The sequence below is a fragment of the Coloeus monedula genome (genome assembly GCF_965178545.1).
Source record: "Coloeus monedula genome assembly, chromosome: 2".
In the NCBI taxonomy this organism is placed as follows: domain Eukaryota; kingdom Metazoa; phylum Chordata; class Aves; order Passeriformes; family Corvidae; genus Coloeus; species Coloeus monedula.
Genome location: NC_138782.1, coordinates 2,103,707 through 2,117,548, shown reverse-complemented (window position 1 = coordinate 2,117,548; position 13,842 = coordinate 2,103,707). Strand labels below are relative to the sequence as shown.

The following is a 13,842-nucleotide window of genomic DNA, read 5'->3' as shown; positions in this document are numbered from 1 at the left end:
TAATCTTTTTTTTTTTTTTAACAGAAGAAGGGAGAATGAATTTTCAAGCCCTTTTATAAAGATGTAGAAGTATTTAAGTCCCCACCACATGGATGATATTCTTCAGTGTTGCACACAGGAATTATCCCTTAAAAACTGAGACAGCTTAGGGCAGCCACCTTGGAAAGACAAGTGGGAAACACAGCAGACAACTGTTTGTCATATTTACTTCTTCTGTAAACTCACTGAAAAATGTGGCAATTGTTAGCAAATGTGAAGCACTGGATGAGCCCAGAGGTGACATTTCCAATTCATTTATATGCTTTGAGTCACCATCCTGCCTGCTTTAAAATTCTCACACCACCATGTAGACAGTGACCAGAATTCCAGCTGCACACTTGGTATTATCTATCAGACACCACCAAAATCAATCATTGACTGAGTGACCAAAGGCCCATGACTGACTTTACTACACACACTATTTTTATCCCAACAGTCAGCAGCCTTCCACGTAAAACTGGTACTAGCTGTAATCTTACACCTTTTTGAATTAAAATTTCATCACAAGGACTGCCTTTTAATTAATCATTTAGATAAACATAGGCTGTGGCTGACCTGAAAAATCCAGTGCACACACTCCTCTCTGGTGCTGGCCTTTGAGCAATGACAAACATTTCAGGGTCTGGGTGTCCCAAACATGGATAGCAGCATCTCTTCCAACCTGAATCAGAAGGTTAATTGGGATCTCTGCCCACAGAAGTTCGAAGCACACCAATAACAGTAATTAGCAGCATCATGTCTTTAGAACACTACAGAGGTAACTACTTTGTCATGTTTTTATCTTTTTCAAGATTTATTTTCTTTTTATCTTTTTCAAGATTTATTTTCTCTTTCAGAGAAATATCAGTGGATAGTCTCTAAAACGATCACTGTTCAGCAGAATATTCATGGTATCATTTATCCTGATGTCTGAATGTGTATGTACACACCGAAGACATCATACTCAGTACCAAATATCAGAAAGAGCCCAACAGCTTTTATCTGAGCAAGGCTGTTGAAAGCTCCTACAGTACAAAAATACTGCAACTGCGTAATGGAAGCCCATAACTTTCTAGAAAGTAGATAAAATACAGCTCCTGCATTTCACAGCAGGGGTTCAAAGCGAATGTAAGATTTTTGAAGGCCACAGCACAAGACTGGCAGTGTTTATGCTATATAGGAACGGTTTCATCATCACCTCCAACAGTTTTGGCAGGAAAATAGGAAACAACACTCAGCTTGCCTGGATTTAGGAGGAAACGCTACATTTAAGTGTAAATTAAATTTACATTACTTAAATTACATTTAAGAGTAAAGGAAAAAATTGAAGAGAACGGCGTTTTCCCTAATTTTATACGTAAATATGATTGCTATCCCTTTGAACTCCCCACCTGCCCAGTAGCCACATAGTCCTTGACAGGGTGGATGCTGAGGCTGAGGATGTCGTCGTCGTGGCCGAGGTAGAGCCGCTGTGAGTGCTGCTGCCGGTTGTAGACGACGGCCACGGCGGCGATGTGATAAACCACCTCTCCTGCCTGCGTGTAGAACAGGTTGTTCCTGCAGTCATAGCCCCTGTACCTGCAGCAAACACCAGACACCTCGTGGCTGCCCCAGAACTGCTCAGGAAATCTGTGTTACACATCATTTGGGCATTAGAGGAAAGGAGTCCTTTGGTGACAGCTTGAGCTCAGAAGTATCAGAGACTGCTCCCACCAAGAGCAGGAATTCAGGAATCATCTCAAGGGTTACTTTGCACTCAATTCCTAAATCAGCACTGATTTCACAAAAAGGCTGAATCATTTACATAAAACTGTGTCCAGGTAGGCTTCACAGGGAATTGGATTGGAGCATAAATCTACCAGGCATTTTAACAAATCACAACTGTCACAAGCAATTAACAGAGAATCTTTGCTCCAGGAAACATCAGGGGTAGTGAGCAACAAGTACAAAATGTAATTTCATAAAATTCAACACTGGTGTATTATTTATCAGTGCTATAAGCTTCCCTTGTTCCTTAACAAAGAGAATCATGGAATGATCTGGGCTGGAAGGGACCTTATGGAGCATCCAGTTCCACCCCCTGCAACAGGCAGAGACATCTTCCACTGGACCTGGTTGCTCAGAGCTCCACCCAGCCTGAAATACAACTGAAAATAGAAAAGCTACATCTGATGTTCTAAGAATTACCACAGTAATAACAACAAATCAGTTGTGGGTAAGCACCAAAAACTCCTTTGCCTATGCTCTGATATGAATTGTTAGAACAGCCCAGCAACATTAATCAGTCAGAAAAAGCAAATCTTATCTGATATTACTCTACCCATGTATAAACTGCAACTTCAAGCTGTCCTCGGGCGCTCGCTCTCTCTTAAGGAAGGGCACAGAATGGTTTTTCTCTTTACTTTGCTGTTTCAGCTGAGGTAGGTCTTCTTTGTAAACCTACAGAAGAAGTGTTAAAGTTAACTGCATGTCTCTGGTTTTCTAAATACTCGTATATGTGAGTGAAAGTGACTTTAAGCATGAAATTTAATATATGCTAATGTGATGTTCAGTGGTTCCAATGCAGAGTCAGGCACTGTTGTTCCCAGCCTTTAGATGATAATAAATGTTTTCTGGACAATGAATTCCCTGACCTGAGTGGCCCAGAACAGCAATCTGGAATAGCAGCAGCAGGGTCTGTTTTTTCTAGAAGATTCCAGTGTCGCTTAGTGAAAAGGAATGTAAATGTTGACTGGAAGTTTCTAGGTGTTGTGCTTCAGTGTTCATGCTCAAAGCTGAGCATGAAGAGCTGATTCTGCCTAGGGATTATGGTGACATACACAGGAATCAAAACCACTTCAGTAATCTGCCAACATGCCCAGCATCCCAAAGTACAATTACAGCTCTATAAATACACAAAATACTTTCCATTTAAACATTTTAGGCATGTTAAAACTGTGGAGCCACTAAAGGTGTTTGAAGCATCCTCAGAGCTGTGGCCCCAAACAAAATCCGTTACTATGCTGAAATGTAGCTTTAGCATTTGTTTTCTGTGCCTACATCTCTTGGACAAATGGACAATGAAATTGCCACTCCCACAGAAGTCTACCTGACTTCCAAGATGCAACACTGGATTTTTGGAAGAAAGGAAAAGAAAGAAACAAACGCAGTGAAACAGAATACTGGGGCATCATGGTCCAATGCATCTCAAAATGTAGAATCTTCTCTGCTGCTTCAGACATAACATTAAAAAGGAAAAAAAAAAAAAAAAAGAACCCCAATCCTCAAAATAAGGTTAATGGTTTTATTTCCCTGTGCCTTTGTCAATTATTTCCTTTAACAAAATGCCAAGTGCAGCTCTTGCTTGGGGCCGTCTCACACTTCCTATATGAGATGCTATTTAAAGTTGCTTCTGGTTTTCCATGCATTAACCTGCCTGGAATACTGCTGTTTAACTGCCTACAACGATATTGTCACTTGTAATTTTTAAACCCAGACGTCCTTTTTGACACACAGGCAGCGTGGAGGAGGATGATGATGACTGATTTGAATACAGATGGAAAATCAGGAGGAGGAGGAGGGGAGGAGGAGCATGGGACCAGCATTCTGGTGAAACTCGGAGTAAAAGAGAGGGGAGGGAGAGAATTTGACAAAATCTCTGTTTCATTTGCCAATCACGACTGATCTCTGTAATAAACAGGTGAAAGAAGCTGTTGGCAGAAGGACCTATGCAATTCATTGCTGTCTGGAAAGTGAGGTGAAAAGATAAAGGATGCCTTTGGCTAAAGCCTGGAATGTTAGAGGTGAACTTCCCACATTCCAGAAAGCAGCCCCATGTCAGCCATTAAATCTCTTAAATAAACATGAACCAACTTATTCTGTGATTTTCCCCCTTAGTACAAGACCCCAGTCCTGCTCTAAGGAATTTCTGACCTTTCCCCATTGCAGCTACAGGTCATTGGAAAGGGGCCAGGCAATACTCAATTTATAATGACAACACCCCTGGAATCAGGTTCAAGTGACTTGTAAATAGAATCAAGATCACAGAGTGGTATGGGTTGGAAGGGACCTTAAAGATCACCTAGTTCCAACTCCCCAAAAAACCACTTTTAAATTATTTTCTCCGAACTCTTTCAAATTCTCATCTCCAGCTCAAGGGTTTATGTATATTGGTTGCATAATCAGCTGAATACCACCAAAGTAACTGAGAGCAGTCTATGAGTCAGCAGTAAACTTCTTCTCTTTGCTGAATAGTGATGGGAACTTGCCAGGTAATTGGCAGTGTGTGTTATTTCACACTCACCTGGCGGTCATAGTTGATTTGAGCTTCCTGCTCAATGTCAGAATCTAACTCTGGCACATCGGATAAATCTGAATCCGATTCCTCGCTGTAGGAATCAACACCACCCTCTGCTTTAAAAAAAAAAATCAATATATTGGAACACATGAAATTGCAAGAAAATAGTTAGTGACGTTTTCATATCATTTGGACTATGGGCAAAGCACTATTCAAGAAGTTTCAAAGCTCAAGCAGCTTGTAAAAGTCACGGGGGCTGACTGAATGTGTCAGACTTCATTTCTGTCTCTCCTGTTTCCCTGCCCGGGGCAGGAGGGTGGCAGAGAGAAGCAAAATCACTGAACAGTTACTGGTACAGTCCCAGCATCAGAGAATTCTGCTTTCTTAACAGGCTCTGGAGTGCAGACACACAGAAATGGCAAATGAAAGCTTCCACTGATCACTTTTTGTGCTTAAAATATTTGCTGTAGATATTTTACCAAATTGTGTGTGTACAGAGTGAAGTTTTGCCCTTTTGCTGCAGGGAATCTAGATTTTAGCAACCACCATGACACAGTGCATATGGCTGTGTTAGGATATTGTAAGGATCACAAATAGAACAAGAAGAATATCCGAAGCACAGCTATTGCATAAATATGAGATATTTGTTGTGAGATATGTGAGATTGCATTGAAAAATAAAACTAAACAATTAAACGCGTGTAGTGTGACTTCTGAATGCAAGTTAGATGGCTAAGGTTGAAAATTTAACTATCCAGTCCCTCGAAATTTCTTCTTCCAGACACTTAGAAGAACGCTGCTCATGTATTCCCAAACACAAATATTGCAGGCTGCAGCAGCTTTTAATGTGCCCCAAACCAAGGCTTGTCTTCGAGAACTCCAATGTCCCCAAAATGTTGAACATATGCAATTCCAAAGAACTATAATTTTTTTTCCTGTTAATTCAATGAAAGCTCTTCCAGCAGTGCTGCATTCTCTGTTGATTTAATTTAATAAATACTAGAGCAGAGACGATGTTTACCTTGCAGAGAGGCTTCCAGGATGCCATTGGTTATCCCTTCTGGAACAAATCTCCACTGAAAAACAGAGTGATCAGCACCTCCTGTGCTCAAAACCCACTGGAAATCATGGGACCAGCGCACATTGGTGACATGGGCTGAGTGGCCAACATATTTCCTGAATTTAGCTCCTGAAAACAAGAAGAGAACTGCTGGTATGTAAGGGGGCAAAAAAAAACCAAAACCTTGTAACTAATGTAACTAATGAAGTTAGGCTCCTAACAGAAACACACACTTGTGAAATCTGAAAACCAAAAAATACTCAAATGCCTCATTTGATATTCTAATACAAAAGTAATTCTAATATAAGGATAAGTGGCATAAAAAAATATGGACAGTATCTTCAGTTGTCAGAAGATACTTCTCTTGGCAGGGAGTACCAGACACACACAAGGTTTAATTTTCACCTTTCTGGCCATGAGTGCCAGTGTGAACTCGACCCATGCATTACATATTTCCTAAGAACACCAATTTTGAAAATACACTGAGATGTGATATCAAATTAAACACTGAAGCTCATAGAAGGGCAAAAGGTTGTTTGATTTGGATTGCTGGCTTTATGCTAGGTAGAGTTCAAATCCTGAGGAAGCAGCCACACATGCTCTACACTTCTGAAAACAACTACACAGAGAGGGTTAAAGTCTGGTCTCTATATCCATTAATACTCACAGGAATTGTGCACACTAATTTGAATTATACACCAAAATGAAAAGCCACCATTAGAAAACACACTGACACAGTGTTGAGATAAATATTGCATTTTTCAGCCATACAAAATTCCATCTTACCTTTCTTTAGGCATGGAAACCTGAATAATTTCACCAGCCCGAAGTCATCGCCAGTCACCAGCACGGAGCTGTTGTAATTCCCATCCACAGAGTTGACATCTGTAATGTTTGTGTATTTTGGCCAAATTCCACTCACTTCAGATCCTATCACACAAGTCCACGAGGCCCAGTGAATTCCTTTGATCTCATCTTTGCTCGTTAGATGCTTCCCAGCTGAAAATGTGCAGGTGAATAACCAATTTCATAATTTGCTTTTAAGAAACTGTTTCTTTTCATCATATTTATCTGTATTCTAGTTGTGATTAATTTTTAACCTCAATTAAGAAGAGTCACAATCTTCTTTAAATTACTATAATCTCTCATTTGTGGTGTTTGAGGACATCACACATCTGAGGAGTTCTAATGCAGCTGCATTCGAAATAATTAGAATACTAATGAGAATTAGCATGCTAATTAGAATTAAACATACAAAAGTGGAAAAGCTTCGTAATTCCAAATCACTTCTACCAAAGAAATGCCTTCAGTAGAAAGTACTGCAAATAGCATGAGTTCCTAGAACACTTTCAAGTACTGGGTTAATAATACAAATTTCTAAATCATGCTCATGTGCTACTAGGAGTTTTTTGTCCACATTGTCTTATGTCCCTGAAATGTGAGTACTTGGTCAGTCAGCCATTCTGTGGTACTTTTTACTTACAGGGCTGTTTTAGAGTTGATTGAAGGCTGCCAAACTAGCTCAAAAGAACTCAAAATTTTCTTTCTAAAGCTCTCTTCTGCAACAGTTTCCTCTAAATATTTTAAAGCATTCTCAAGTAAAAGTGAGAGTAAGTCAATTAGTTATCAGTGCTGTTTCTACTAACAAGCTTTAACACTGAGAACCTCAGCAATTTGAGCTGACCCAAACAGTTCTCCTATTTTTAGTTACATTTTAAAAAACATTCTGATCACTAACAGGAATCATTTACATTTGAAGGAAGCACAACAGGGTCAAAGGGGCTTTGGTGGTTACCTGAGAGTGAGTCAACCTGGAAAAGCTGCTATGAAAAAAATGTATGATTTACACAGCAGAGACAGCTTTTCCTTAAAGCTGAGGCTATTCAGTGAGTACTGATTTGAAAACAAGCAGTGGGTATTTCTCTAAGTTCCAGCCAGAAAACTCCACTTGCAGCTGTAATATTTATATCTTATTTGTGGTGTTTTCTTCAAACCAAAACCAACATTTAATCGCTCATAACACGAGCCCCTTGTAAACTCACAGGGCATCTTGTAGAAGAGCCTCTCTCCAGCACCATCGTTGGTCTGCAGGAACTTGCTGTCCACAGACCAGTCAATGTGAGTGATGAAACTGGAGGATTTGTTGCATTCCCCGATTTTTTTGTATCGCTGGGCGACGGCGTAGATGTCCACAGGCCCGTCGTTGGAGCCCACGGCCAGGTAGGAGCCATCCGGGGAAAACTTCATCTCATGGATCACCTCCTTGCGGTCCTTGATGTGAACCACCTCAGTCATGTCCCTGCAGGAGCCAGAGGTGAGAATGGCAACTGGGAACCCAGGAACTTGAATCCACAGATAAGACGACAAATGCGCTGAATAATGTGTACAATAAAAATCAGATTTCACTTTAAAACCCCTTTTTTTTTGTGGATAACTTCCCATTGCTTCCTTCTTTTTTTGTGGATAACTTCCTATTGCTTTCATTGGTTCTAAGCATCTTCTAAAGCAACAAATAGAAACCACACTGTCTGTCCACAATGCTCTTCATACTCTCCACTTGCTCTAATGAAGTACTGCTAGTATCATCCAACCCAAATTTATTTAGGTACATTTTGTAGGTGTATCTTTTAAATCCTGACACACAGTACTTTTAAAAGCAAAGTCCTGAAAGGAGAAGCATTCCTAACCCAAGACAGAGATTTCTAGGAGGCATCAGACAAATTAGCAGGACAAGATTACTGGGAGACAAAGAAGATTAACTTCTTTAGAAAAATAGTAATCATTGGGAAGACTTTTAAATTAATATGAACAGCTCACTTAAGTTTTGTTAAAGTCATTGAAGCAGAGCATTACAGGGGTTTTCCCAGGCTTTTCCCTCCTATCAGCTAGGAGTTCCAAGTATTTTAAGTATATGCTTGGCAAACATATGGAGTAATGGCCAAGAGGGGGGTAAACTCTTCCAGGTATCAATTAAAACATGTTTTGTGTTTTGAAATCACCCTGGGGATCTGCCTATTTCACTCATTGGCAAATTTCACGTTTTACCTGCTTTTGTGCGCCCTCCATAACAGCATTCCAGACAGAAAATGCCTAAGAGGCAGCTGTGCAAAAAAAAGCTTTCCTCTAACAGAAAAAGGAGAATTCAGGTATACCCTGAAAGTACTTAAAAATGTGTTTTGATCACCAATTATTTTGCCTGGTATGTGTATGACAGGAAATGAATCATGCAGTCAAGGAGATCCCTCTCAAAACTATGCTCTCTCTGTTATGCACATTTCTTCTCGCTAAATACCTGTATAATTTCAGACTACAGGAAAAGAGCCAAACTTGAAAACCTTAAGTTTTATCAATATTATTACTAAGAGCTAACATTTTGAAATTAAATAAAGCATAGATTTTCTCCTTGTTGCCGAACTACCACCTCTTAGAAGTGATATGGATGCATCTGCAATTATTATTTCTTTTTTCTGATAAAATACCATCTTACCTTACTCTGAGGACAATGAAGGAGCCATCCTTCATCCCAAGTGCCAGCTGGGATCCATCAGGACTGAAGGACACGCTCCGCACGGCCTCTTCCATATTACAGCGAGCGATCAAGGCATGGTCAGCAAGGCTCCACAGCCTGCCCCAAAGGGAAGGGAGAGCAGGAGGGGGCTCTTCCTGACTGCCCAGGATTTGGGTGTCAAGAGGAACCCCAAAGGTCTAACTCAGTAAAATCAATTGCACACACCCCTTGCATTAATATTGTGTAAAGGACTGAGTCTCTTTTAACCTGAACACGTAATGTGGGAGAAGAAAACAGAGTGAAGCTCAATTACACCATCACTTGGTGCCATTTCCAGACTTATCTGATAGAATTCCCCAAAATGAATAAGAAAAAGTGCAGCTTCTGCAGACAGGAAGGGTCAAGGCAGCTCTGAGTTAAATTTTCACTGAAAGCAACACTCAGGGAATATGAACATTCCAACCACAGGGAAGATCTTCTTGTCCTAACTCTGAACGAGCTAGGAGACAAAACTGCATATTGATTCCCTCATTTACAGCAGTGCAGTTAAAAAGAATCAACCAGTAAATTATGTCCTAAGATAAAGGCAAATAATGGCCCTATATTTTTCTGAAGGAATGGAGGGAGCTTCCCAGATCACTATAGGCTGGTTAGTCAGATCTCAGTAGCCTGCAAAACCCAGAAATTTAAAGAACAGTTAAAAGAATGGGGAAAATGCATAAAACACCTCTCTCATCATAGAGAATTTAAGCCAACAATACACAGCTATTTTTATTTTGAGGACAGTCATAAATGCAATATATTGGTAAAATCTTCGGTAAAATATGAGAATTACGAATCAGCAGGTGAGATTATGTGCCAAACTGGACAAAAGAACAATTTGTGCAGGAACTGTAACGTGACACTGGACCAAGTTGTAGAGCAAAGCTGGACAGGAAGGAACGCTCAGGCCGGATGGGAGCTACTACTGAGAGTTGTAGCACAAACTTTGGAACAGTAACAATTCCCGTTTCCACTGAAGACACGGGCACCAAGAGTGTGGGTGCTACTGAGCTCTGCTCTGCACAGGAAGCTTGGAGGCACTGGGAGCACAGGAGGCTCCAAAGGAGAAAAAGTTACGTTGTTGGCACTAGAACAAACAGCATAAACACAACTTGGATGGAGCTTGAAAAGAAGGTGGAAAACAAACAGATTTGGTTTCGATGACAAACCAGAAGCAGGATCAAGAATCTTGCAGCCTCACGAGACAGAAGCTGTGAGATCAATACAAAAAGGAATGAACCAGGAAGGCTTTGAAAAGATTTTGGAGGAAACACCAGGATACAATTGTTGCTCCAAAATATTACTTCCACATAAATCAGTTTGTCCCATACTCTAGAAGCCTAATTGCAATACATGACAGTCTGTTTAGTAAATGTAATAAATAATTCCCTGTGCCCTCAGAGAATGATAATTTCTCCCGGTTCCTGTGGTAAGAGACAGGGAGCAGGCAGTTTTCCTAGCTGAGATGCTTTGCTTTGGAAATGTAAAATGTAAGAAACCTATATTTGGGTAGAGCCTTCTCTCAGCTGGGCTAGGGAAAAATACAGTAACTCCTCTTCTCATTTAGACATCGCAGACACAAGAATATCATCTGACTCACTAAATACTTTTATTTCTAAACCAATTTAGATTTATATTATATACTCACTCTTTGCAAAATAGTGTGATAATCAAATAGTAAGAAAAATTACCCGTGAAGGGCAATACAGAAACATCCCTGTTGATGCAATTTCAGTGTTACAGAAAAATTGTAGGAAAATCCTTTTGCGTACTTTTTTATCTTAAAGGAAGTATTTATACATTTCACTGGAATTCCTCACATGAAGCCATAATCTATTAAAAAATCCACTAGGATTCAAATCCCCCACTCTTCTAGTGCCCAAACAGCTCAAAGATGTGCGATGTAGGGCAGTAAAATCCCTGCACACTTGAGAGATGGCATGTCCAAAGGCATCAGGGATATCATAACTGCTCCAACAGTGATAAGAATGATAAGAGCAGAACTAATCAAGGCTTGATGAGCACACAGATCCTGCCGTGCTTCCTGGAGGGGCACGAACTGCATCAGGCTCTGAGTCAGCAGCACCCTCCCCAGCTCCAGGAGCTGAATTACTCTGCTCACCGAGAGATAAGCCCAAGACAAGAAATCCCATCTTAGTGGGGTTTATTGGCTTGAGGGCAGTGCAATGCTAATCCCAGCTTTGCAGCCCTTCCTCCAGAGCTAACCTGCATCCTGACAGGACACTTGTGCCTGTCTGTAACACTGGACAGGCAAACCCCAGCAGAAGAGACCATTCATGCACTGCATAAACTGAAATAAAAAATCCTCCTGCAGGAAGCAGGGAGAAAACAGGACTGTAGAGAACAACTGGCAGTTCTGTTGGTTTCACACGCAGATTTTAATTGGGGTTAGAAACAGATGAGGGATAGTATGGATAGGAAACCAGCACAAGTGAAAAGATTGAAAGGGAAAAAAGAAATTCCAGCTGAGCAGCAAGCCTCAAGGCAGAGGTGAATCATAATGTGCAATCTGAAGGAGCATTAATCAGAAGATGGGTGTACGGTAGGAGATGGATTTTTCCCATTGAAATAGGGCCAAAGGGTAAAATCCACATCTATGTTTCCAAAATAGATTGTCTAGTAGTCCCTAAAAACTGTAAATCTCTTTGGTAACTGCCTGGGGTTGATTTATAAATATGCAATCAAATCATCTGTAGAAGACAAAAAGCAGTGAAATGGGTTTGGAAAAAAACTGATGGAGGAGTTAGAAATCAGGATAGCAGAGTGAGGAGAAACCACCGAGCAGGCCATCAGGGGACAACCAACCCGGGCCTGTGCTGTGCTGCAAGGGTGGAACCACCACTGAAGGTAGGACATGGGAGACTGCCAAAACAAAGCCAGGTCTCCCCAAAACGTCTCCAGTAGCTTTGGCACTCAGGAAAATCTCCATCTCTTTAATCACAGGTAAATAATAAGTTCCACTGGGCAGAGTTCGTGCTTAGGTGAGAACACACAGCAGCTCTGTGGTTGTGGACTCAGGGAGAGTGTGAGCTGGACCTCCAAACTCTACAGTCAAGTCTCACAAAGCACAATAAAATGCCTTTTTTCCCCCAGAGGCTTATCAATTTGCCAAATTTTCATAGGGACAAGAAAAAGGAACACCCTTCACTTTGTGACAATGTCCACAAATATGTGGACAAAATTTAAAATCTCTGCTACAAAGCCTCAAGGCACAAGTGCTACAACTAAACATAGAATCACAGAATATCCTGAGTTGGAAGGGACCCATCAGGTTCGAGTCCAGCTCGTGGCCCTGCACAGACACCCCGACAATCCCACCCTGTGCATCCCTGGGAGCGTTGTCCAGGCTCTCTGCTGGAGCTCTGGCAGCCTTGGGGCTGTGACCATTCCCTGGGAAGCCTGTTCAGTGCCTGACCACCCTCTGGGGGAAGAACCTTTCCCTGATACCCATCCCAAACCTCCCCTGACTCAGCTGCAGCCGTTCCCTTGGGTCTTGTCACCGGTCACAGAGAGAAGTGATCAGTGTCTGCCCCTCTGCTGCCCCTGGTGACACAGGTGCATTTCATTAATCCCATTTTCTGGCATTTTAACTGAATTGGTTTTAGATCAGATTTCCTAAACACTCAAGGCTGAGGCAGACACCTTCTGAGTAAAACACTGGATGAAGGTATTTAGGCTTGTTGCTTGTTTTACCAAAAGAGAAGTACAAGGTGGCCACTCTCTATTTAGGTCACTTTTACACAACAGGAATAAATCAGTACTTCAAGCAGAACACATAAATCCAGCACATTTTGAACATAAATTCTGATTACTTTTACACGATGTGTGGCACCCAAATATGAAAACTGAAGAGAAAAAGCAAAGCTGCTAAGAAAAACACAGGGGAAAAATGTTGTCTTAACAGAGTCTTAACGTAAAGCCAGCAAGTCAATCCATTACAAATTAATGGGCACGTGAAGTGATAAAATCACCAAACCAGATGCAGCCTTACCGCACGGATCGATCGTCGCTGCCCGTGACTGCCAAAGGCTTCTTGGGATGCACGGCCAGGGCCCAGAGCTCCCCCTCACAGTGGCCCTGCATGATCAGCATGGGCTTGTCCCTCTCCCTCACAAGCACCTCGAAGATCTCGCTGTCCTGTGTCCCCGCCAGCAGTCTGTCGGCTTTCCAGCACACGCTGCGGATGGACAGGCCTGGGGGGCACACCGGGAGCTGCCCTTAGCGCCAGCCGTGCCAGGGGATGGCACAGCCAGCACTGCTGAGAATTCCAGAGGTCATTCCCAGCTGGCATGTTTGGCACCGGGGTCACACAGAACATCCCAGCTGATTCGAAGCTCAAAGCAGTTCTGTCAGATTTTGCCCATTTGACACACAAAGAGAAAGCCCAATCCTGAGAAAACATGCTTCCTGCACACCTTGGGAATTTAAAAACCAGCTCCATTTCACAGGATTTAAAGATCTACATTTTTTATCAGCCAAGGGGTTGCTGTGACCAAAGCTGGTTCATTCCATTTTTCAGTACTTTACTTTCTTGCACATTCAAATAAAATTTTAATGGTGAATTTTAATGGTTTGTGCCCACGTTATCACCCTTACCCACTTCAATCAAAATGGATTATTGAAACAAAAAATAAAAAAAGAAAAGGCATCCCTCCTCCCAAAAGCCAAACCAACAGACTTTTGCTTTGCGTAACTTTTAGAGAGCTTGATCTTATTCCACAAATCTGAGCCTAGCTTTGGAGCTGGAGTTTTACTGATCATGAGCTTAAAAACACTCTCTCAGCAGTCTGAGCAATTTGGTAGCACTCTCTGGTCAGCTGCTTGCAGGATTTGTATTTTCTCTTCCAGTTCATGCAAAAAAAGTTTGGATATTGGGTCTAGATGCTGTGAGATGTGAATGAATAAAAAAATCCATTTG

General features: G+C 41.5%; 1 protein-coding gene across 2 annotated transcripts in view; it reads right to left on the bottom strand.

The window, feature by feature from the left end:
* EML6 (EMAP like 6) overlaps positions 1-13,842 on the bottom strand; it is a gene marked incomplete at both ends in the record, with an annotated part of 86,405 nt that overhangs the window by 34,797 nt on the left and 37,766 nt on the right. For both annotated transcript variants that reach the window (XM_082302609.1, XM_082302610.1), the window contains 9 exons: positions 595-700; positions 1,410-1,596; positions 2,339-2,457; positions 4,301-4,407; positions 5,315-5,482; positions 6,140-6,352; positions 7,396-7,652; positions 8,841-8,978; positions 12,916-13,117. In XM_082302609.1, the coding sequence (XP_082158735.1) occupies positions 595-700; positions 1,410-1,596; positions 2,339-2,457; positions 4,301-4,407; positions 5,315-5,482; positions 6,140-6,352; positions 7,396-7,652; positions 8,841-8,978; positions 12,916-13,117 (1,497 nt within the window). The remainder of the gene's footprint in view (positions 1-594; positions 701-1,409; positions 1,597-2,338; positions 2,458-4,300; positions 4,408-5,314; positions 5,483-6,139; positions 6,353-7,395; positions 7,653-8,840; positions 8,979-12,915; positions 13,118-13,842) is intronic.